This window comes from Camelina sativa, chromosome 3, assembly GCF_000633955.1.
Source record: "Camelina sativa cultivar DH55 chromosome 3, Cs, whole genome shotgun sequence".
NCBI lineage: Eukaryota > Viridiplantae > Streptophyta > Magnoliopsida > Brassicales > Brassicaceae > Camelina > Camelina sativa.
This window is the reverse complement of record NC_025687.1, coordinates 2930996-2953402: the sequence shown is the minus strand read 5'-3', so window position 1 is coordinate 2953402 and position 22407 is coordinate 2930996. Positions and strand designations below refer to the sequence as shown.

At 37.3% G+C, this 22407-nt stretch overlaps 6 protein-coding genes, 1 long non-coding RNA gene and 1 pseudogene across 10 annotated transcripts in view; 5 read left to right on the top strand and 3 right to left on the bottom strand.

Moving 5' to 3' along the window:
• On the top strand, positions 3373-4886 carry LOC104778595 (annotated as a pseudogene).
• Positions 5296-7491, bottom strand: LOC104765202 (putative F-box protein At1g67390). The gene is made up of 4 exons (XM_010488883.1): positions 7132-7491; positions 6125-6745; positions 5861-6034; positions 5296-5726 (listed from the first exon to the last, which is right to left on the bottom strand). Exons 1-4 carry the CDS (start codon positions 7405-7407, stop codon positions 5418-5420), a joined length of 1380 nt encoding a protein of 459 aa, XP_010487185.1. The 5' UTR covers positions 7408-7491; the 3' UTR covers positions 5296-5417.
• LOC104765192 (ran-binding protein 1 homolog a) lies at positions 8348-10243 on the top strand. The gene is made up of 4 exons (XM_010488874.2): positions 8348-8595; positions 8761-8912; positions 9023-9148; positions 9592-10243. The coding sequence occupies exons 1-4, from the start codon at positions 8441-8443 to the stop codon at positions 9837-9839; spliced, it is 681 nt and encodes a 226-aa protein (XP_010487176.1). The 5' UTR covers positions 8348-8440; the 3' UTR covers positions 9840-10243.
• On the top strand, positions 11515-12262 carry LOC104765183. Its single transcript, XM_010488864.2, has one exon. It carries the CDS (start codon positions 11577-11579, stop codon positions 12000-12002), a length of 426 nt encoding a protein of 141 aa, XP_010487166.1. The 5' UTR covers positions 11515-11576; the 3' UTR covers positions 12003-12262.
• Positions 14153-16555, bottom strand: LOC104765145 (CST complex subunit STN1-like). Its single transcript, XM_019243330.1, has 3 exons — positions 16466-16555; positions 16013-16053; positions 14153-14883 (listed from the first exon to the last, which is right to left on the bottom strand). Exon 3 carries the CDS (start codon positions 14874-14876, stop codon positions 14400-14402), a length of 477 nt encoding a protein of 158 aa, XP_019098875.1. The 5' UTR covers positions 14877-14883; positions 16013-16053; positions 16466-16555; the 3' UTR covers positions 14153-14399.
• On the top strand, positions 16113-18274 carry LOC104765157 (protein CHUP1, chloroplastic-like). Its single transcript, XM_010488832.2, has 5 exons — positions 16113-16995; positions 17145-17461; positions 17562-17673; positions 17781-17912; positions 17979-18274. Exons 1-5 carry the CDS (start codon positions 16459-16461, stop codon positions 18069-18071), a joined length of 1191 nt encoding a protein of 396 aa, XP_010487134.1. The 5' UTR covers positions 16113-16458; the 3' UTR covers positions 18072-18274.
• Positions 16716-18722, bottom strand: LOC109132185. The gene is made up of 3 exons (XR_002037428.1): positions 18419-18722; positions 17771-17896; positions 16716-16936 (listed from the first exon to the last, which is right to left on the bottom strand). It is a non-coding gene; the product is annotated as an uncharacterized LOC109132185 (long non-coding RNA).
• The window catches only part of LOC104754878 (6-phosphofructo-2-kinase/fructose-2,6-bisphosphatase), a 12893-nt gene continuing 9372 nt past the window's right edge, over positions 18887-22407 (top strand). For 3 of the 4 annotated variants that reach the window (XR_763840.1, XR_002037427.1, XM_010488844.1), the window contains exons 1-15: positions 18887-19211; positions 19312-19375; positions 19497-19789; positions 19896-20114; positions 20209-20409; positions 20506-20601; positions 20790-20888; positions 20996-21025; positions 21115-21168; positions 21357-21410; positions 21480-21557; positions 21763-21854; positions 21934-21991; positions 22125-22199; positions 22318-22365. Coding sequence is in view for 2 of the 4 variants with exons in the window: in XM_010488844.1 (XP_010487146.1) it covers positions 19041-19211; positions 19312-19375; positions 19497-19789; positions 19896-20114; positions 20209-20409; positions 20506-20601; positions 20790-20888; positions 20996-21025; positions 21115-21168; positions 21357-21410; positions 21480-21557; positions 21763-21854; positions 21934-21991; positions 22125-22199; positions 22318-22365 (1632 nt within the window). In the remaining 2 variants the exon portion in view is untranslated. The remainder of the gene's footprint in view (positions 19212-19311; positions 19376-19496; positions 19790-19895; positions 20115-20208; positions 20410-20505; positions 20602-20789; positions 20889-20995; positions 21026-21114; positions 21169-21356; positions 21411-21479; positions 21558-21762; positions 21855-21933; positions 21992-22124; positions 22200-22317; positions 22366-22407) is intronic. The other variant, XM_010488851.1, reaches the window with a different exon arrangement.

The window sequence follows — 22407 nt, the reverse complement described above, 5'->3', positions numbered from 1 at the left end:
GATTTTCGGTTTAGGAAATTTATTAATGTTAATATAATTATGGATATTGTAAACTTTTGTTATGGAAAATCTGTTGTATATCATTTAAATTTAAGAGATTCTAGCATCCATAAAAATAGTTTTGGAGATTTAATGGGTTAAAACTTTAATGGGTAGAGTTATTTTTAGAAAAATCGGAATGTATAGATGTTGTTGAGTTTTTATGGTAATAAATGTAACAAATGTTGGTCAATTTAAAAAAATTTAGTATTTGAGTTTTTTTGCAATGTTATTTATGGAATTGTTTTAGGGATTAACGTTGTAAAAAAAAATTAAATAAGTAAAACTTAAAGGGCATAAACCAAAATGTATTTCAAAAATGTTAATATAAATTCATACACACACATAAGATGAAAATAGTTGCCCTAAGAAGATACGGAACAAGTGGTGGACCGTCCAAATAGCACTTCACGTTCGCGGAAGGTCAAAGCTTTCCCAGAAAAAACAACATACAAAGTAAAATATACATTTAGTTGCGGCGAAATCGAATAATAAACGTTTTTTTTTTCTATTGGAATAATTCAAAGATCAGGTTGACTACAGTACATGGTCATTAATTAGCAATTTAAACTTTAATTTATACTAGTTTGCCAAATCGTTAGCAAAATTTCACAAAACTTCAGTCTTTGATATATGTTATGGAATCTTTGGAATCTTTAAAATGAATATTTATGTCACCAAACCCTATAAATTAGAGAAAATTATCAACTATGCCATGTAAAGTACCATTTCTATTGAGAAATACCATTTTAAACTTAACATTTTCTAAAATGGCATAAGACCCACTTTGATCCACTAAAAATGACAAAACTACTCTTATATTATTTTCTTCTTTTCTCATATTGGATCTCTCATATCTTTCTCTATGTTCTTCTTTCTTTTTTTCTTCCTTCAATAACAAAGAAATCATTTCATGGATTTGAAAAGCTTTTCTGATGATTGTTTCATCATAATCACTCCACGAGAGAGAGATAGAAATTAGACTGTAACAACAAAGACCAAATCAGGGTAGAGGCGTTTACAAATGGTGGAGCAACAACCATTTCCCATCTCTCATCTTCAACTATTCATCTTCTTCCATCTTTCTCTCTCTCAAAACCTTCATACCTCTTTGAGTTTCTTATGTTTGTTTCCTTCTCTATACAACTTTAATGGAGCAGATCTGAAATCTGACACATTATTTTTCTGATGGACCAGATCCGATGGACGAGACGGTGGACCAGATCCGGTAGACCAGATTCTTTGGAAGAGACGGTGGACTAGATCCGGTGGACCAGATTCGGTGGACCAGATTTGATGGACGAGACGGTGGACTAGATCCGGTGGACCAGATTCGATCTCAAAAATATGTTCATTTGTTATTTTCTAACTTGTTGTCAGTTGTGCAGATATACTGCCACAAGTGATAGATTAGAGGATGACAATAAGTAATGCACCTCCAGAAGACATCATCTATGTTCAAGCCAAGTTTTACTCTATATCAAGATATTTTTCTTTCAATGGATCAGATCTGGTCTACTTAATATGTCCATTTCCTAACTTGTTGTCTATCCTGTTTTTTATTTTGATGGACAACTAATCATAATCCATAATCAGATGTAATAACATGTAATAGCTTTTGTTCTATCTATATTTTGAAATTTGTCTATTTGTTTTAGTACCTCTGTTAATTATAACTTCACTTCTACTACTTACATTATTGAAGGACAATTGCAAACATCGCACTTAATATTTATAATAACTTTTATATTGTCTATCGTATTAGCTTGATGGACTAGAATAGAACGGACAATAACATGTCCTCATTAACTGAAATACACAAAAATCTTTTTTTCTCTCATTGTTTAACTTAGAAGAGTATTTTAGTCTTTTCTCATGTGGTATAAATTTTGAAAGTGGCATTTTCAAAAAGAAACAATGAAATTGACATTTTTCATAACTTTAATGAAGAAAGTGGCATTTCCAACAATATTTTCTATAAATTAATTAATTTTCTAGTGATAATTACCCTATGTAAATGCAATTACAGTGATCCAGCGATTAACCATCCCAAGATTCCCAACCAACCATCTCTTCAATTAATAAAGTTAACAACCCTATCTTTCATTTTCTACCTTCCATCTCCAACTCGATCTCCGTGATATCTTTGGATAACGATTTTGAGTAAATTCTTGTTGTGAGCTTCATGATATCAACAAACCAAAAATACAAATATAATAGTTTAATTTCACTATGCGTGGAGGCTGATCAAGCACGTCAATTCCCAATATGTGTGTTCAGACAACTCGTTAATATGTCAAAGAACGTGAACCAACGTTTTCATGCCACGTAAACCTCCAGATGGACCCCCATTTTAAAACACAGCCCCTAACACAGCCCCTTTTGGCAACCTCTTCCCTCATCTCTAACGCTGATCCCCTTTGGACAACTCCGAATATTTATTCGGATATCCACTACTTCACGTAAATATTCTGTTACTGTACACCATCGCCTTCTTTATGCTACGAATATAATTATTGTTTCCTAAGTATGATTGGCTAAGACATGGTTTTGGATTCATGAATCTTTGCTAATAATGATTTGTACGTCGATTACCGTATATTCCATGTCTGATCATGTCAGGGTCAACCAAATTAGCACACACCAAACAAAAACAAAAAAAATGTCAACATATCAAGCGTTCCAAATCTATCGGCACGTTTTGTTCATTTGTCTTACCCACGATCAGTACGGGATGATCCGATCACTTGTCTAACTTAGTAAAGAGACCATTTTTTAAATGTTGTGGTTATAAAAACGAAAACGATTGCGTGAAGCGAGAGGGAGTGATTTTTTATCTTTTGTGAGTAAAATATTAACGGACAAGACCAAACCGCAACTTAACTCTTGTTGGATAAGGATTAAGCAGAAAGGGCAAGTGCATTGTTTCTTACAATCATCCCGAGAACTTCTCCAAGTGTCACTACTCATTAGTGGCATACACCAATTTCTTCTAAAATGATCTTCTCTGATCTTTTTGTTTGTTCTGTTTTCCAAAACAACTAATCATTCCACTCCACCAAAGTCAAAATTTTTTTTATGGAATTACAAATAAAATTTGCAATACATGAATATATATTTTAAGTCGTTAAAATCCATAACCGACATCGAACATGGTAGAATTTGTTCAAAAATCTAGTGATAAACTCGAAAGTTTGTGTTGTACATGACATGTCCACGTGGGAAATTTCTTAAAGATGAGACTTTACAAATCGAAAAGACAAGTGTACAAGAATTGTCCATGTCAGAAACAAAATAAAATTGCAACTTTATTTCACGTTCACATTTCCTGTTTTACAGCTTCCCAAAGACACATATAAATAGCTTCGAGTTGCATAAGTACGACATGTGAAAGTTGGCACACATGGAGAAACAGAGCAACACTTCTTCTTCTTTAATGTCATCTTCAAGTCCTCAGTATTCTTCTTGGGTTCGTGGTACTTGTATTGGACGAGGTTGTTTCGGTTCAGTTAGCACGGCGATCAGCAAAACTAACGGTGAAGTTTTTGCGGTGAAGTCCGTGGATCTCGCCACGTGCCTTCCCACTCAATCAGAGTCCCTCGAGAACGAAATCTCCGTCCTCCGCTCGCTCAAGCCTCACCCGAACATCGTGAGGCTACTTGGCGACGGTCACTCAAAAGAAGGAACGACGTCGTTTCGTAATCTCTACTTAGAGTATCTCCCAGAAGGAGACGTGGCTAATTACGCCGGAGGAGGGATCAAAGACGAAACTCTGCTCCAGCGTTACACGGCGTGTCTTGTCTCTGCTCTCCGCCACGTCCACTCGCAAGGATTCGTTCACTGCGACGTCAAGGCGAGGAACGTCCTCGTCAGCCGGAGCTCCGTGATCAAGCTGGCGGATTTCGGGTCAGCGATCAGAATCAACAAACCGACGGCTCAGATCACGCCACGTGGAAGTCCGCTTTGGATGGCTCCGGAGGTGATCAGACGAGAGTGCCAAGGTCCGGAGAGCGACGTCTGGTCTCTCGGCTGCACGATCATCGAGATGTTCACCGGGAAACCCGCTTGGGAAGACCACGGGATTGACTTGCTGAGTCGAATCGGATTCTCCGGCGAGTTGCCCGTTTTCCCCGTGACGCTGTCGGAGATGGGTCGTGACTTCTTGGACAAGTGTCTGAAGCGAGACCCGCATCAGAGGTGGAGTTGCGATCAGCTTCTGCAGCATCCTTATCTGTTTCAGTGTCACAGCTCGTCACCCACTGAGTCATCTCCGCGTTGCGTTCTTGACTGGGGCAACTCGGGGTTTGGCTTGGAAGAAGAGGAGGAAGTAGGGAGGAGCGAGTGGAGATCAGAATTCAAAAACGCGGCGATGGCAAGGGTTTGTAAATTGGCGACGACCGAAGGGGCAATTTGGGAGTCGGATGGTTGGGTGGAAGTTAGAAGCCACGCCTCGGTAAAGGAAGGGACAACGATGGAATATTCGGGATCCACAAGGGTAGAATCGGAATACAATTCATCATCGTATCCGTACGATGACGTGGCTGATGACTCTACGATAATTGACGTTTCTGTGTCTCCGAATACACCGCCGGGAAACCGGGGCTCGGCGACGGCGGTGCCATATGGATTAGTGATTGTTTTAATTTACTTAATGGAGATTATGGCTTATTCTACATGTGTCTCTAGCCAAATTCATCTCATTATTTATTACTATTGTTATCAATATTATCGTGATAATAATAACAACAAGAAACTCGAACTGTTGTCTTTTAATCTGCCTGAAGTTTTGTTTGTTTGCACATGTGATTCGAAACGGACAAAACTATCTTTTTTACGCGGTGAGATGAGATTGAGTGTCCTACTTAATTAGGAACCATTGCCTCATATTGATAGCTCACGTATATATATACAGCCAACAAGCTTCGGCTTCAAGTAAGTGGAGACTCATTCTAAGTGTTCGGCTTTTCGCCGGAGCACTTAAATGAACCGTAGAGATAACCAGATCACTTAAAGATGGTTGTCTCGATGAGCGCTCAAGCATATTTTTTTCCATCCGATAAGATGAAACAAGCCATAAGAACATGTTTCATTCTATGTGCAGATATAGATTTATAGGAGTGATTCATTCTAGGGAAAGCTTATCTTAAAGCATGTTTAAGATAGCCGCATATGCATGCAACAAGCCAACAACCATTCTCAATGCCACAAATCAGATAATATTCAAATTAATACAAAATAAGTCCCAAATATTAAAAATACATTCAACAGAAACACCAAAAGCATTACTAGAAAGTTGAAACCATAAAGTCTTCCACTTCACAAATAGAAGGTTACTTATTATATCAAATGACCAACGCCTAGATCCAAATAAAAATTTATTAGAAGCATAATTCAATGCTAAGCTCATCGTTACCTTTTGGAAGTTCCATTAGTTTGGCCACAGCAGCTTCTGTCTCTTCGCTTGGAGGAATCAACGATGTCTTGATCATCATTTTCCTCATCACGGTCCCTTGCGTCACAAAACGCGAAGCCAATTCAAACTGGTTTTCATCGCAACAATTGAAATTAAACATCCACAGAACATCTACGCGAAAATCAGCGTTGGGAAATATTTGTCCACCTTCCCACTTTTTCTTTTCTGCCCCACTAATAGAAGATTCACCTTCTTTCTTAGGAATGTTGGAATCCTATATATACAAGAACATAAAACATGTATCATGTTTTCTATATAGATAAACCAATCAAACGAAAGTGATAAAAATAAAATTTTAATAAAATCTATCTCTATCTAACTGAAAACGAAAAAATAAAATGAACATACCGTAAACGATATCTCGAGCTTCCTCATTATTCCGTTCCATGCAACTAACACCTCTCTCAACATTTGAACTTCCCTTGGATTCATTAAATCCACGATCACCGCCAAAGATTGAAACCGCGCCAAATAGTTAGTATCTCTACTCACCACGAACTTATGCTCGATGCTTTCTTTCTCCTTCGATTCATATAAACAAATCAAGCATGTCAAACAATATACTTATACTAAATAGATAGTTCAATGTATTTGTTTATGGTTTGTAAGTACCTGAGCATTACACGATATGTTGTAGCTGATATGAGGTGTCCTTACTTTTGCAGCCCAATAGCTTTTATTAATTTGAAGTATTTTAAGGGCTGCAAGGAGGAAGTTATCTTTCGCAACAAAAGTAAAGCGAATGGAGAAGATATCCAGAAGAGGTGCAGACACGTCAATGCGATCTATATGAGAGCAAGTCACGTGCAAGAGCTTTAAATTGTTGTTGTGAATCTTCAAACAACCAAGCTGGCTGTACGTCGTGATTTCTAGTACCAACACCTTGAGAGAGGGGCACGCTGCAATGATTGTGTTGAACACACCAACCTCAGCACAAATTCTACCAAGTTGGAGAATCATGAGATTGTCGCACTTGTTAAAGGGATTTGCAGTTTCAAAGTCGTAGCGATATAAGCTGAGTGAGGTGAGGGCTGGATGGGAGAATGTGTTTGGGAGCAAGTGGAGCATGCTGGATCTCCTATTGTGACCAAGATGGTTTAGCAGTGAGAGACTTTTGGTGCCTTTCACATGAATCAGAGTTCGAATCCAAGCTTCGAGAGCACCGTCTTTTGATTGGTATGAAAAATGGTGGATTCTGCAGTACTCTAGATGACCTTTGTGATTGTTTATAACCTTCAAAAGAAATACAAGATTTGTGATTAAAACAGAATTATGCACAAATACAGTACTATATAACATTACATCATCAATAGGAGCCAGAACTTAAATACTGTATTTTATGATTAACTAACAAACTATGTAAGATAGACGAAAAAAAAAAAAAAAAAAAATGTAAGATAAGGCAAGNGCAAGAGATGATATTTTCCTAGATTCTCGTATTGTCATAATAATGTATTCACAATTTATACTCATCTTCAAATATTTATATAACAAGATTTTTAAAATAATAATTTTTTTGGCGAATCATTGTTAGTTATAGTATAATTTCGAGCGAAAAAATCATAATTTTAAAAACTTTAAATGAGAAAATATTTGGAAGAATGGAAGGTATAAAAAACCTTTGTAATAAGGTCAGCAATGTAACCCGAACGATCGGCCAAGGATCCCATTTGGGCGTTGAAAGTTTTTCGCATATCAAAGATAAGAGACGGCAAATGTTTCCAAACATCCTTCCAACGTGTTGACAACAAACTTGTCCGGACAGCTTCTTCAGTGGGTATATTCTTTAGAATCACGAGCAACACTTCGTCCGGAAGCATGCTGATCCGATCAACGTTAAGAAGGTTCTTTTTGCCTCTTGCATCTGACGATACTGTTGATGATGATGCAGCCATGGAGAGGTTTTAGGAGATAGACGTGAAGAGACGAGAATGAATCCCACTGGTACGATATGCGAGAGAAGAGGAGGGTGTGTGATATATGTGTGTGGGGGAAGAGAGGTTAAAATGAAGAGGTACGAAAGGATAAAGACAAATAAGATAGATGGACGATCTTGCCCTTACAAAAGATCATAACCTAACTTTAAGATGTTCTCTATCTTTTGTTATTTCAAATTCCCATCGACGGTTGCCAAGTAAAAAAAGATTCCATCGACGGTTCATAAAATAGGAACAAATCTAAAATACATTTGACTTTGCTGTTCAACGAATAACAATTACATGTGCATTAAAAAAGGAATATACTTGCTGTATATTTGTCACAATTTGAAAAACATGTACATATAATATAAGGCAATATATCTTTTTTTTTTTTTTTTTNAGGCAATATATCTTTTTAGGGTCCACTATTAAGGTCTCATATTTGAATTGTTTAGTGTTCTGCAGCGATTTTAGTCAAAGTATGTTTGTATTATTTGTGGAAATTAAACATCCAATATAAAAATATCCTTGTACATAAACATTCAAATTTTGATTTGAAATTGTGAAAGATATCCTTTTTTTTTTAAATTAATTTACAGAAATTTATCTTTCTTTTCAAATAGAAATAAAGTTTTTTTTTATCAACTGATCAGTACGCTGAAAAAAAAAAAGTTATGGTGCAAAAATTAAGAATTGTATTTTCTCATTTTGTATATATGTTTTTGCTTTTAAATCAAGAACTGGATAAATGGGTCTTATATGGGCCATATATATTTATAAGAAATCGGCCCATTAGTAGCTTCAATTCAACCCAGTTATAAAAATGCCCTTATATGGGCCATATATATTTATAAGAAATCGGCCCATTGGTAGCTTCAATTCAACGCGGTTATAAAAGTGCCTTTTCCGTTTTCTCCTGTGTTACAAAACCCCCAAATTCTCTCTCTCGGATACGCCGCACCGTAACGAACGAACAACTGAATCGACGAGCAAATCTCAGTAGATAACTATGGCGACCAACGAACCCGAGCACGAGCACAGAGACGAGGAAGAGGCAGGAGCTAACGAGGATGAGGACACCGGAGCTCAGGTTGCTCCGATCGTTAGGCTTGAGGAGGTTGCCGTAACTACCGGCGAGGAAGACGAAGACGCCGTCCTCGATCTGTAAGTCTATTTCTCAATTGCTCTGTTAATGTTTTTTTTTTTTTTTGGTGTGATCTAGGTCAACTGGATCTGATCGAATCTATAGGGTTTAGCTTTTGGTGATGAGCGATGGTCTTCTTAGAGATGTTTGACTGATTTTTTTTTGGTTTGTTTGTGAATCGAAAGGAAATCGAAGCTGTATCGGTTCGATAAGGATGCGAATCAGTGGAAGGAGAGAGGAGCTGGTACTGTGAAGCTCTTAAAGCATAAGAACACGGGCAAGATTCGTCTCGTTATGAGGCAATCGAAAACTCTGAAGATCTGTGCTAACCACTTGGGTAAAATTTCTGTTTAGGATGCTTTTTATTGAGTTGCATCTGGATCCGTATTTAGGCTACTCTTTTTTTTTTTTTACTTATGTGTCTTCCGGCTTCTGCTGTTTCTGCAGTTAAATCGGGCATGACTGTTCAGGAACACGTTGGAAATGAAAAGTCGTGTGTATGGCACGCTCGTGACTTTGCTGATGGGGAACTCAAGGATGAGCTTTTCTGTATCCGATTTGCTTCAATCGAGAGTGAGTTTGTAATGCATTTTGCATTTGTTTTTTTCATTGTTTGATTGGATCTTGTCACGTATTGGAGTTATTTTTCTTACGGGGATTGATATTGACTGAAATATGCCATATCTTATACTAGCCTTCTCTTTTGATTATCTAGTTTATTTCATGGCCCTATCCCCATATTGATGTTGCATTGGCTTATTTAGTTTCAGTACAGCTTTGATAGAATTTATGGCTTAGATTACTTAAGGGTCTTGGAGTTATCTTGGTTATATGGCCACTTGTTCTTGGAGATCCTTAGAGCTTTCATCATTGGCTACTTTGGGGCTGTGAATTCCTTGGCTTTTCAAGTACTTCGGCTGCTAGATTGTGCTAACATTATAAAGAGATATTGATCTTGATGTGGTCAAGTATGTGTTTAGACTAAATGGGTAACCAAGTTCTATTTTCTTTGTCAGATTGCAAGACATTTATGCAAAAGTTCAAGGAAGTTGCTGAATCTGAAGAAGAGAAAGAAGAGAGCAAAGATGCCTCTGACGCCGCTGGTCTTCTTGAGAAACTGACTGTGGAAGAGAAAAAGACAGAGGAGAAAACCGAAGAGAAACCTGTGGAGAAGGTGAAGTCTGAAGTAGAGGAAACCAAAAAGAGTGAGGTGGAGAAAGCTGGTGAAGAAAAGAAACCCGAAGAGACTGGTCCCTCCACTTAAGATGCATCAGTATTTACGCTGCCAAATTCCTGGCGAGGTAATTTAGCCTCAAAATTGTTTTGATGCAATTGAGTCATCGTCTTGGCACTATCTATCTATACATCTGTTGTCGAGTCATATCAAGTGGTTGGGGGATTGCTTGGGGTCGGGTTTTGCTGAGTCGTTTTGGGTCTATAGTTTTTTGAGTCGAAAGCGTCGGGGTGATATGGGAGATTCGGGAGAATATTTTAAGTTGGTTACCTGAAAGAGTACATTGGTTTCATTGTTTTAAGTTTATGAAATCCATTTTTTGGATGGTCTTATTTTGAGGATAGAGATGTGTTTCTTCATGGACAAGAAAGAATCAGAAGTCCCCATTTTATTTTCTTTTCAAAATTGAATGCATGTGATTTTGTTTAATTTTTTATGGTCATTGCCAAAATCTACATTGCTCTCTTGCAAGTAGATGCTGCTAATCTCGGAGGACAACGCAAATTAGCAGTATCTGAAATTTACTACGTCCTCAGTTTGTTTGTTCATCAAATGTTATATTTGTTACATACGCATTTTCTTCAATATTTATCACTATAAATGTTGACTATAGAATACTCAATATTTATGACTTTTAAATCTAAAGTTGTAACATTTTCATATACTGTATTGCAATCTCTAATTCATGAGACTGCGCATAACAAAGAAGTATGCTTAGATTTAAATTTATTAAAAATTATAAGTGAATAACATGTGTTAAAATGGATAGATACAAACATATAAACAATTTTCTAGCCGAAATTTAACAAAATTACAAACAAAAAAAAACTTTCCAATAGCACCATAATTTTTAGTACATAAGAATTAATGATGCTTGGATTTTTTTTTTTGACTTTTGATTTTTTTTTTTTTATTACTAAGAGAGAGCAAACCATTTTATATAATTCTTTTCCGGGACGGCATGTTACTTCTACTTTAATATATATGAAATATGTAAATCCTAAAACAAATATTTTTTTTTCTGTTTTCTCTTTTGTCTGTGTATTCCTATCATAAATTTATACTTTAAAGAAAATCACAATAATTTGGTTTCAGAGCTAATTTTAATTACACTTTAGATTTTAATTAATCTTGTTTTAGATAAATATCATGTTTTTTACAACATTTTTTTTGATTAATATATTATGCAATGGATAATTTCATAATTTTCAAATTTGAATGAAAAATCAAGATTTGGTTGACATGAAAGGTGTCAAATATGATTTCCGTGATATCCCACTCCCACATGTCAAATTGTACACGCGGCACAAGTTTATTTATAAAATTTTTATCGTGGCTTGAGGCTTACTATTTTATTTGCTAACTAATTTGTTTTAGTCGACAAAGTACATAGTAGATAAAAAAAATTACCAAACACCTAGAAACGATTTCTGCTGGGTTAATTAATTCTCTTTATCCTAGGAGAACCATCTCCAAAACCTTTCTGTCCTTATTTATTTTGTTAACATTACTTTTATTCTTATTTTATATTTTTGGTCCTTCATAAAAAATCTATATTGTTTAAAATAAAGTTCAGATAGATAAGTATTATATTATTAGTTATCTTCGTGGCAGCTTCATATAATGAGAGGCTACGTCGAAACTGGCAACCACTTCTGCCGCGTTTCATCTTTATTTTCTTTTGACAATGGAAACGAAATCTATATATATATAGAGAGCAATAGGGGAAAGTGAGATCAAATTACACACAGAAAGAACACAAAAAAGATGGGTGTGAAAAGAACATCATCGTTGGTTTTGTACATTCTCTTTGTCTCCCTTCTTCTGCAGCATTTTCATGCCGTGAGTTCATCACGAGATTCACGACCTTCCTCAGTTGGTACGAACCACGAGGCTCTTCCTTTGAATGACGACTCATTAAAGTCAGACGTTGTTGGGTTGGAAGGAAAGGCTCGGGAATTAGCTGTCGTCATCAAAAAAGGAGGCGGTGGTGGAGGAAGTCGCGGCGGTGGAAGCACGGGAGGTGGCAGGAGTAAAAGCCCTAGCCTGTCAGGTTGGATTCCGGTTCGTACGGGTAGTGCTGGATCGGTAGGGTCGCATAGATCAAGCGGCAATAGGAATCTTCAAGGAACAGCGCGTGCGGTCGGTTGGTTCGCTTTATCGGTGTTAACCGGTTTATTCTTGGTTCTGTAGTTGCCAGAGTATTTGTTTGCCATTTATTTTATTGATTTAATAACGTTTACATTTGATGTGCGATCTGGTCTGGTCTGAAATTTATTTGGGCCAACTGTAAGTAAGGTCTGCATTGTAAATTTATTGTAGAAAGCAATCCTAAGCTTGATGTGGATTCTTCTACTAGTATTGTGATTTTTTTTTTTTTTAGTATAGCGTTTGTAAAGGGCGATATTGTGTAGTTTTAAACTTAAATATATTAAACGCGCGTATATAACCTCCAAAGGGCAAAGGCTAAAGTTTTAAAGTGACTAATGATGAATGGTAAACCTCACCGTTTGACTTATCTTGTAAAACAACTATGAACTATGCATATTTGTTTTAGACCAAACAAAAATACACATAACGAACAACATATATAGATCAAGCGGCAGGGAACAGCATAGTTCTAGTATAGGTCTTTAGAGAACCTCTCATTGTAATTTGTATGTCTCTTCTGAACAATATACGTTTGGGCGAAAAATTAATTGCTCTATATCTATCACCACATGACTAATATTTATAATTAATATTGACTTGGTTATTTCGAAACAAATTTGTTTAGAGGTGCTGAAAACTCATGATAATCGTTCTGTTTTCTCTATCAAATTGGAAGAGGTTCTCAATCTGAAATCTTAATTAGTTTTTAACTTTTTTTTTTAATACTCGTTTTGTTTGTTTTAGTAATGTTTAGGAAAAGTAGTGAACAAAGTACTTGTTTTTCTTATATATATGAGCATTTTGTTCTCTTTTCGAATATATACTTTTCTCAATTGATTATGTATTTATTTTTTTTGGGTGCGAATCTCAATTAATTATGTAAATACAGTTTTTTTTTTGCCCTGAAAAAAATAATAATATGTAAGTTGTTTTTGTTTTTTTTTATATATCTGTAAGAAAAGAAATAATTATAGAAACGAAATGAATATAAATAGAGAGCAAAAGGGAAAGGTGAGAGAGAAGTGAGACACATAAGCAAAAGAAAATGAGTTTAAGAAAAACATCGTTGGTTCTGTTGTACATTCTCTTCATCTTTCATCTTCAGCACACATATCCTTCCGTTAGCTGACGACCTTCCTCCGTTGCTACGAACAACAAGAACAAGACTCTCCCTTCTTTCAATGCCACCAAGCCGGATGATGTTGTAGTTGGGTTTGAAGCAAAGTCTCCGGAATCAGCTGTCGTTATCCGAAAAGGAGGCGGTGGAGGAGGCTTCGGTAGCAGCAGGGGAAGAGGAGGTGGTGGTGGCAGCAGCAGTCGAAGCCGATCACGCGGTGGGGGACTTATAATCTTTCCGGTTGGGGCTCCGCATCATTCAAGCGGCAGCAGGAATCTTCTAAGGGCAGGGTGCTCGGTCGGTCGTATGAGTTTATGGGTTTTAGGTGGTTTAATCTTGGTTGCATAAGGATTATGTACGAGGTCCGGTTTAGTTTGGTCTGAGATTGATTTGAGGCCAACGGTAAAGTACTAGTAGGTCCGTCTGTCTAAGTTGTCCAGTTTGTATAGTCTCAAAAAAGACTCAAACCATATTATCGAATTAAAATGGATATCGTATTCAGACAGCAATTGATGTTTTAGCAAGAACATATTATTATTAATGAAATTCATAATAGCAGAAATTAAATATTTGAACCCATAATTAAATGTTGGAGTGGGCATTTTGATTTTCAGTTTGGTTAATTATTAAATTGAACTAAGGAACGAAAACCAAACAAATGTCATGTATACGTACGAACGTTGCAAAACCAAGATCGGTTAGCTCCGCATAATCTCTATCCTCAGGATCCAAGAGTTAAGATGCAGCAGCTCACGGATTAAATTATCCATGATGATGATGATCACAAGACTTGAGATGAAGAAGACATGACTCATGTTCGGTGTTCCAAGACCAAAAGGAAAAAAAGTTATTATTAATTATGTCATATTACTATAGATGAGACATGCACCACATACACACCCAACGTATGCCCAACACTTGCTTATAACTACCCAAAACAGTAATCACCACAACACGCTTGAAAGCTCTTCAAGCCACGCTATGGCAGATGGTCACATGCTGCCAATAGGTTTGTGGAAAAATGTTTGAAGGTTCTGATCATTTTCAGTTTCTATTTTAAGAATATAGAGGAAAATAAGAGTCATTGATAATTTAGAGAAGTATTGTATCATATAATTGACTGCATATGCATATATTAATGTAGAACCTTATCCTAATGCAAACGCAATACTATTTAATAAGCGAATTATACATGGTAATCAGTTTGTGACGTATGCTCACACTTTGAAATAGGAACTCTCCTTCCAAATTGGTTGATTCATGAGTTAGGGTTGACACTTGTAATGATCTCTCTTGACTTGAACCGAAAAAAAAAGAGTTAATTAACTTTGAATACGATAACTTGGACCGAGCCTTAAACACTCCAACCAGTGCAAGATCTCCGCGTTCGGGTCTCTCTCGACCACCACAACAGTAGCCGTGATCTGCATCACTCCTCTATACGAGCCAACGCGACCGCGAACACGAGCCACGGCTCCGATTCTGATATTTGCGGCTTGTTTCCGCGCAGCCCTTGCGAGGAGCAGAATCGTGGCTGGATCCCACCGGGAGAAGTAAGAAGACGAGAGCTGGTTCAGCCAGAGGATGCACGTGACGCAGCCGGTGCCATCGTCCACATCGAACTTGAGGAACTTTGGGGTCAGGTCGCGAGAGACGATTGTGCCCACTGTCTCTACGCGTGAGACGGACGCGCTGCCGCCAATTAGGGAGAAAGAGTTGGGTTCTGTATGCGACTGTGTCAGGCAGTGGATGTCACGCGCCACGAGTTTAGCGTGTGTGTTTAAGAGTGATCGATCCATGGCTGGGCTGGAGAAGAAAATACAAAAAGATGAACAATTTGCATATTGATATTAAAAGGAAACTGAATTAATTGTTGAAAAATTTATAAAATTTGGAATGCAGCAAGTACATTATAAGCAGTTTAATTTTTTTTTAAATGTGATTATAAAACGTTTTTTTCATATAGCTAATTTAGATGTGCATATTTTCTGTTTTTATTACTTTTGTGGTAGAGTTACTTGTTTTATTATGGAGGTTTGTTAATTTCCGTAACCAAATGATTATTATAGAATCTACCGGGTTTACTTTTTAGGTTGGACCTCAACGATATTAATTAGGTGATTTACTTAACCTTCTTGAGAATTAGAAGGTACTGTAGTAAAGAAACCATAGCATGATAGATAACAATTTTGAGGTCTTACTATATGATGCACAGCAGCACTAACCAAGCTTTCAATTAATTAGACACAGTTAACAGACAATGCATAACTCGTTTTCTTTTTTCTTTTTGGGTAAGAGTAGGAGAAACTATTGTATGGTGCGATGTCATTTTCGAGTTTACATTTGCTTCAGATGCAGAGAATAATAAAGTCCACAAGTTAAATGCTCCAAGGACAGTTGATTACCATTTACAAAAGGAACCAACACCTTTTTCAGTTTCTTCTTTGATAAATTAAACAGAACCAAAAAAACCACTAGTGATCTGGACTCCTGGACTGTGACTTATATTAATACTTCAGTACACTATGTCCTGACTCCAATTTCTGTATTTCTAAACAAAAAAAGAAGTGCAGTTTTGTATAAACTAGTGAAATCAATTTATTAAGTTAGAGCGAGAGAAAAAAAAAGAGTTAAAGCTTAGTCCATGACCATGACGCTACGAAAGATATACTAGAAAAGGCCATCTAAAGAACTCATACGTGGACGTACGAGGTGGATTAAAAGTGGGTGAGAGAATGAGACACGAAACTTCTTGAGCATATGACTATTACTTGGGAGGTAAGCCATACCGCGTACCTAATGGTTCAATTCCTTACGAACTAAAGCTAATGATTGACCAAAAAAAAAAGAGAAGCTAATGAAGCTTCAACATAATTAATTATCTTATCTATGTGTTTTTATGTGATTAGGAAGGCTAAGTAAAGTATTTGCTTACCTGTGACTTATTTGCGGACCCAGAGGATCTTCTAACTTAGTCTGCAATTTAGAAAAAAAGAGCAAAGTAATAAAAGTAATTAGACAAACGATGCGCATCAAATATAATCTTGAATATAATCATTCAAGATGATGACTTTAGTTTCAAACACAAAAGAGCTTAAGCCGTATATACGCAGTATTATTCTAGGTTCGATTCCAGCTCAGTGCAACTACGAAGCTAAGAGATCATTAGAAAAGAAGGGTTCACACAAGAGGATAGTCTTGTTCTATGCCTTCACTGTAATTTGCAATTAACCACACGCAAAAGTGAACATCAAAGGTTTAGGTGAGTCTATAATGCTTCATTGGGAAGTAATTTAAAGAGGCATGTCATAAAAAGGAGAAAAAATTTCCCCTCAAAGAAAAACAAACTCACATACTACTAGAACAAGAGGATATATAGAAATGTTACCAAATGGAGAAGATGATTCGGATCTCATGCGTCTGGTGAAGGAGCTTCAAGCTTCTCTAATGAAGAATGATAAGCTGGAGAAGGAAAACCACGAGCTGCGTCAAGAAGTCGCTCGCCTAAGAGCACAAGTAAGCAATCTTAAAGCACATGACAACGAGAGAAAATCAATGTTATGGAAGAAGTTGCAGAGCTCATATGATGGCGGTAATACAGAAGGATCTAATCTGAAAGCATCAGAGAGTGTCAAATCCAACACAAAGGGTCAAGAGGTCAGGAATCCAAATCCCAAGCCAATGGCCCAAGTACAGTCTACAGCAATAAAGCCGCCACCACCTCCACCACTTCCATCAAAGACAACACTTGGAAAAAGATCTGTGTCGCGTGCTCCAGAAGTTGTAGAGTTTTATCGTGCCCTGACGAAGAGAGAGTCTCATATGGGGAACAAGATCAATCAGAATGGAGCTATGTCTCCTGCATTCAGCAAAAACATGATTGGTGAAATCGAGAATCGCTCCAAATATCTTTCAGATGTAAGTACTGTAAAGTATAAACTTTGTCCACTAATAACTTAGAAGAGGTGATTAGATGAGAAACCATATGAAATCTCCATCATAACTGTATTATCTATGTGCAGAGTATTAGAAAAACTGAATTTAACAGATTTAACATTCATTTGCAGATTAAATCTGACACTGACAGACACAGAGATCATATCCATATCTTGATAAGTAAGGTGGAGGCCGCAACATTTACAGACATATCAGAAGTGGAGACATTTGTGAAATGGATAGACGAAGAACTATCTTCCTTGGTTGATGAAAGGGCAGTCCTAAAGCAATTCCCTAAATGGCCAGAACGCAAAGCAGATTCACTAAGAGAGGCTGCTTGCAATTACAAAAGGCTAAAGAGCCTTGAATCAGAGATTTTGTCATTCAAGGACAATTCAAAGGATCCCCTGACGCAGGCTTTGCAAAGGATTCAATCGTTACAAGACAGGCGAGCATGTATAAAGAATATAGTAATTACTAGCAACTTCCTGATCTTATCAAATAACACGAGTTAATAATGGCTCTTTAAAATCTTCGAAAAATTTCAGGTTAGAGGAAAGTGTTAACAACACAGAGAAGATGAGAGACAGTACAGGGAAGAGATACAAGGACTTTCAGATACCGTGGGAGTGGATGCTCGACACAGGATTGATTGGACAGGTAGCTACGTGACTGATTAATTCTGATTATGATGAAATCTTAATCTACAACACTATACGTTGAAATACATACACCACTACTTTGACAGAAGATTTACCTTGTTGCAGATAAAATACAGCTCGCTTAGGCTAGCTCAGGAGTACATGAAGCGAACTACCAAGGAGCTGGAATCAAACGGAAGCGCTAAAGAAGGAAATCTTATGCTTCAAGGGGTTCGATTTGCCTACACAATACACCAGGTAGATTATAAACAAGCCATGGTCATATTTATTTGGTTGTATTTACTAACATATAATTCAATACAGTTTGCTGGAGGTTTTGACGGAGAAACATTACGCGTATTTAATGAGCTAAAGAAGTTCACTACAACTACAACTACAAGTGAACACAGAAGATAAAAGAAAGGATGTAAAACTAAACCTGTTGACATATCCTCTGTTAAAAAAAAATCTAGGTTTTGTTATGAATTTGAGAATAAAAGACTTGTTTGGTGTGCAAAGCTAAGAGAAGGAAACCATGTTGTAATCTATAGCTATTGAGATTACGCATTAGAATATGTAAAAGAAAGTAGGAGGACTAAATTATTATTTATATGCCTAAAGTATATCGTGTTCATCTAATGAGTTTTCCAATGCAACTAGCGAAAACACAAAGCCCATTCTCAATTCCAGATTACTACTCATGTCACTGTTTTAAAAACCCACTGGCGAAGACGAAAAACAGAACAAGAAGCGATGAGCATTACCTCGGCAGTTTTCTTCAATCAACACCATCGATTTTTCGGTTTGAGTTTTTCGAGATTCATGGCGCTTAAAACCCAATTAAGAAGAAGAAGAAATTTCAATGGCGCTCAAAACTCAAAAGACAGATTTTTGTGAATTTTTTGATTTTGAGGATCTGTAGAAGAAGCGACAAGGCTCTCTCTATTTCAAAGAGCAAAGAAGAAGACACTGATCACTGTAATAAACCTCGGAGTCGGCAACGCAGGCCCAATAAGCACAGATAAAATCTCTGAGTCGGCAATACAGGCCCAATAAGCACAAGCTATAAAATCTCAGAGTCGGCAATACAGGCCCAATAAGTACAAAATAATATAATCCGACCCGACTCGCAACTATCGGATCTGTAACGACCCAAACCAAGTAACCAAGCACCACGTATTTGATCTTATCCGGTTATCCCAATGTACCACTCAGGACAACCGATTTTTTCCGGAAAAAAGAAAAAAAAAAAAAAAGGGTGCGGCTTCGCTTCTTCTTCCCTTGCTCTCCAATCTCTTATTATCCGTTTGATTTTTCTTTCTTATTCTTCTTCTTTCATTAATTCAAATCAAAATAACAGAAAGAAGAACAGCGACGGTGGTTACGATGGGGTCAGGTGCATCGAAGAATAGTGAGGACGATGACGATGGTTCCAATGGCGGAGGTGGTCAGCTCTACGTTTCACTCAAAATGGAGAATTCTAAGGTTGAAGGCGAGCTCACTCCTCATGTCTACGGCTCTCTATCCCTCATCGGTTCCTGGGATCCTTCCAAAGCTGTGAGCATCTCTTTGATTTATTTGTCTTTACTTCCGATTCATCCATCTGGATTTTGATTGCGTCTTTGCGTCGTCCGTTTTTTCAATTTTTATTTAACAGCTTCCGATGCTACGTGAATCTGCGTCAATGTCGGAATTGAGCTTCGTTGTTCCTTCTGATCACGGTATTACTCTATTTGGTGGACTTGTTCAGCGATCGTCTAGCATATTAGTTTGAAGCCTATGTTGTAATCTAAGCTTCTGCATCACCTCTTTTGGTTTGGTTTGGTTTGGTTTCGTGTATAGAGACTTTGGATTTCAAGTTCTTGTTGAAGCCAAAGAACAGGAATACGCCTTGCATAGTGGAGGAGGGTGAAAATAGGCTTCTTATTGGTGGTTCGTTACAAGGGGATGCTAGATTAGCTCTGTTTAGGCTCGAAGGTGATGTGATTGTTGAATTCCGAGTCTTCATCAAAGCTGACAGAGTTTCGCCATTTGATCTTGCTACTAGTTGGAGAGCTTATAGGGAGAACCTCCAGCTTTCTACAGTACGTGGAATTCCTGATGTCAGCATTAATCCTGATCCAAAATCTGTTGAGGTAAGTTTGCTCTTCTACTTCTTTGTTTTTACCACAATTTCATCTATATGTAATGTGTTGGTTGTGTCAGTCGTGACAAATGAAAAATTTCTTTGATGTATCATAGCAGTGTCCTTCAGAAAGTTTGGAGCTCGATCTTGCGCATTATGAGGTTCCTGCTCCTGCACCTTCTGCAAACTCGTCCCTTGTTTATGCGGCTGACAATGCCGAGAATCCACGATCTCTTTCAGCTTCTGGTACATTTCTTAATGATAAGAATACAAACACAGCATCAAACATTTCTGAAGATTCTGATGTTAGGGTTGATGGATCTCCATCTGCAAAGGTGCTACTTTGATTAGTTGCTTGGTAGATGCAGATTCTCCATTAATTAACTTCCGGCTTTCTTATTTAATCATTGCCATACATCTCACCCACAGGAAATGACGATCATTATTCCCGATTCCTCAAATATCTATTCGGCTTCAGGAGAGGCTGAGTCAAAGTCAGTGGGAACACTCTCACTGTTTCAGCAAAAAGATGGTCAAAAGGGACTCTTTGTTGACCGCGGTGTTGGCTCCCCTAGGCTAGTCAAGTCCATTAGCGCAAGCTCTTTTTTGGTCGATACCAAGCTAATCAAGGTTTGGCCTGAGCTAGTTTCTATCTTTGGGTTGGGTCATCTGAAATTTAATATTTTTTAATATTGTTCTCACTCTTTTATTCTTTTTATTTGTTAGAATTCAATGCCAGCCGCTGCAGGAGCTGTTGCCGCAGCAGCAGTAGCTGATCAAATGCTTGGACCGAAAGAAGATAGACATCTAGCTATTGTCCTGGTATTTTTAGCCACAGAGATGTTGTTCATAGTTTTTGCAGGTCGTTTAGCTTATGTTTTCTAGTTTGATTGTTGGAGGTGTACGTTGTTGTGGCTGGCTATTTTATTTAACTTATAAACGTGAACGAAAAAAAAAAAAAAGTAGACTGGATGTTCTATTTCACACCGTTCCCGTCAAAACTGTATCAGGTTGGCTTGCCAGCTCGAGGAAAAACTTTTACTGCAGCAAAGTTGACAAGATATCTACGCTGGTTGGGACATGATACTAAACATTTTAATGTTGGAAAGGTTAGCTATTATTTTGTTGGTACGATCATTGATTGTTTTAGCGTACCCTGTCATAACGCAACCCTTGTTGGAAAGATTGACTCAAGCACTGCTCCGTTTCTTTGCAGTACCGACGGCTTAAACATGGAGTTAACCAGGTACGGTTTGGTTCTTAAACCGAGGGTTTTACAATTTTCTGTCCTCGTTTTGGATGATTTGTGATTAAAAACGAATGAGCCTTTTGTAGAGTGCTGATTTCTTCCGAGCTGACAATCCTGAAGGTGTAGAGGCACGGACTGAGGTAAATGAAAATTGAACAATTTTGTTAAGCCATTTTCCGACTGTGTCTTCTAATTTGTGTGTCTAAATCTCTCTTATGATATTTTCAACTTAAATTCGTCATACTGGGAGGTGTTTTGTTCACTGGTAAATGTTAACACTGTTTATCTTCTTTTTTGCACATAGTTTTAATATATCACATGCCACTAGGTAGCAGCACTTGCAATGGAGGACATGATAGCTTGGATGCAGGAAGGTGGTCAAGTAAGTATCTTGGTTAGATGTAAGTTCCTGGTTTTTATATCTTGCATTGTAAATAGTTTTTAGCTGTAGGTTGGAATCTTTGATGCAACTAATAGCACACGAGTCCGACGGAATATGTTGATGAAAATGGCTGAAGGAAAGTGTAAGGTATTGAAGCTTTGATATACTGTGATGATGTTTCTCATAGAAAATGGCACGGTTATTCTTCTGTAGAAAGCATGCTTGGTTAGTAGTGTTTATTTTCAACGAATTGCTTTGATGCAGCGCCCAGAATGCTGTCATGACCACCTTCGGCTAATATTGAATTTGGAATTATCCTCCGTAACTGATTTACCTTTTATCTCTTATGCAGATCATTTTTCTGGAAACGCTATGCAATGATGAGCGCATTATTGAAAGGAACATACGTCTTAAAATCCAGCAAAGTCCTGACTATTCAGAAGAGTACGATGTTTACTCCGTAACTTATATTTTTACGTTCTCCTTCACGGGTCAACTAAGTTTAGTTTATGCTACTCTGCAGAACGGATTTTGAAGCTGGAGTACGAGACTTTAGAGACCGTTTAGCCAATTATGAGAGGGTCGGTATACAAACTTGCACTTTCTCAACGTCTCTTAAATACCTTTTTAAGCTTACCTAACTTTGCTTTGATGCACTATTATCTCGGTACTTGATACAAATGTTGAGCTTACTGAGCTTACTCTTTTTGCCAGGTTTATGAGCCTGTAGAAGAAGGTTCTTACATCAAAATGATTGATATGGTCAGCGGGAACGGTGGACAGATACAAGTACGTCTCTATCTGTTTCTGTTTTGGTGTTTCACATGGCTATTTCATGTAATCTTAATCTCAATATGATACTTGATGGTTTTGACTCTTTGTGACTTTTATTCTATTTTTGTTGCAGGTGAACAATATTAGTGGTTACCTTCCTGGGAGAATTGTGTTTTTCTTGGTAACAAATCCGTAATTCAGAATCAATAGGCTATATCTCTTA

What these genes read in the sequence shown, in the direction of transcription:
- LOC104765157 (XM_010488832.2), top strand. Translation starts at nt 16,459, where the DNA reads ATGTTACCAAATGGAGAAGATGATTCGGATCTCATGCGTCTGGTGAAG. An exon ending in ATTCAATCGTTACAAGACAG is followed by an intron (nt 17,462 to 17,561) that starts GCGAGCATGTAT and finishes GAAAAATTTCAG; the next exon opens with GTTAGAGGAAAGTGTTAACA. An exon ending in ACACAGGATTGATTGGACAG is followed by an intron (nt 17,674 to 17,780) that starts GTAGCTACGTGA and finishes ACCTTGTTGCAG; the next exon opens with ATAAAATACAGCTCGCTTAG.
- LOC104765202 (XM_010488883.1), bottom strand. Translation starts at nt 7,407, where the DNA reads ATGGCTGCATCATCATCAACAGTATCGTCAGATGCAAGAGGCAAAAAG. An exon ending in ACATATCGTGTAATGCTCAG is followed by an intron (nt 6,035 to 6,124) that starts GTACTTACAAAC and finishes TATGAATCGAAG; the next exon opens with GAGAAAGAAAGCATCGAGCA. An exon ending in AGCTCGAGATATCGTTTACG is followed by an intron (nt 5,727 to 5,860) that starts GTATGTTCATTT and finishes TTGTATATATAG; the next exon opens with GATTCCAACATTCCTAAGAA.
- LOC104765192 (XM_010488874.2), top strand. Translation starts at nt 8,441, where the DNA reads ATGGCGACCAACGAACCCGAGCACGAGCACAGAGACGAGGAAGAGGCA. An exon ending in GAAGACGCCGTCCTCGATCT is followed by an intron (nt 8,596 to 8,760) that starts GTAAGTCTATTT and finishes GTGAATCGAAAG; the next exon opens with GAAATCGAAGCTGTATCGGT. An exon ending in CCGATTTGCTTCAATCGAGA is followed by an intron (nt 9,149 to 9,591) that starts GTGAGTTTGTAA and finishes TTTCTTTGTCAG; the next exon opens with ATTGCAAGACATTTATGCAA.
- LOC104765145 (XM_019243330.1), bottom strand. Translation starts at nt 14,876, where the DNA reads ATGGATCGATCACTCTTAAACACACACGCTAAACTCGTGGCGCGTGAC.
- LOC104765183 (XM_010488864.2), top strand. Translation starts at nt 11,577, where the DNA reads ATGGGTGTGAAAAGAACATCATCGTTGGTTTTGTACATTCTCTTTGTC.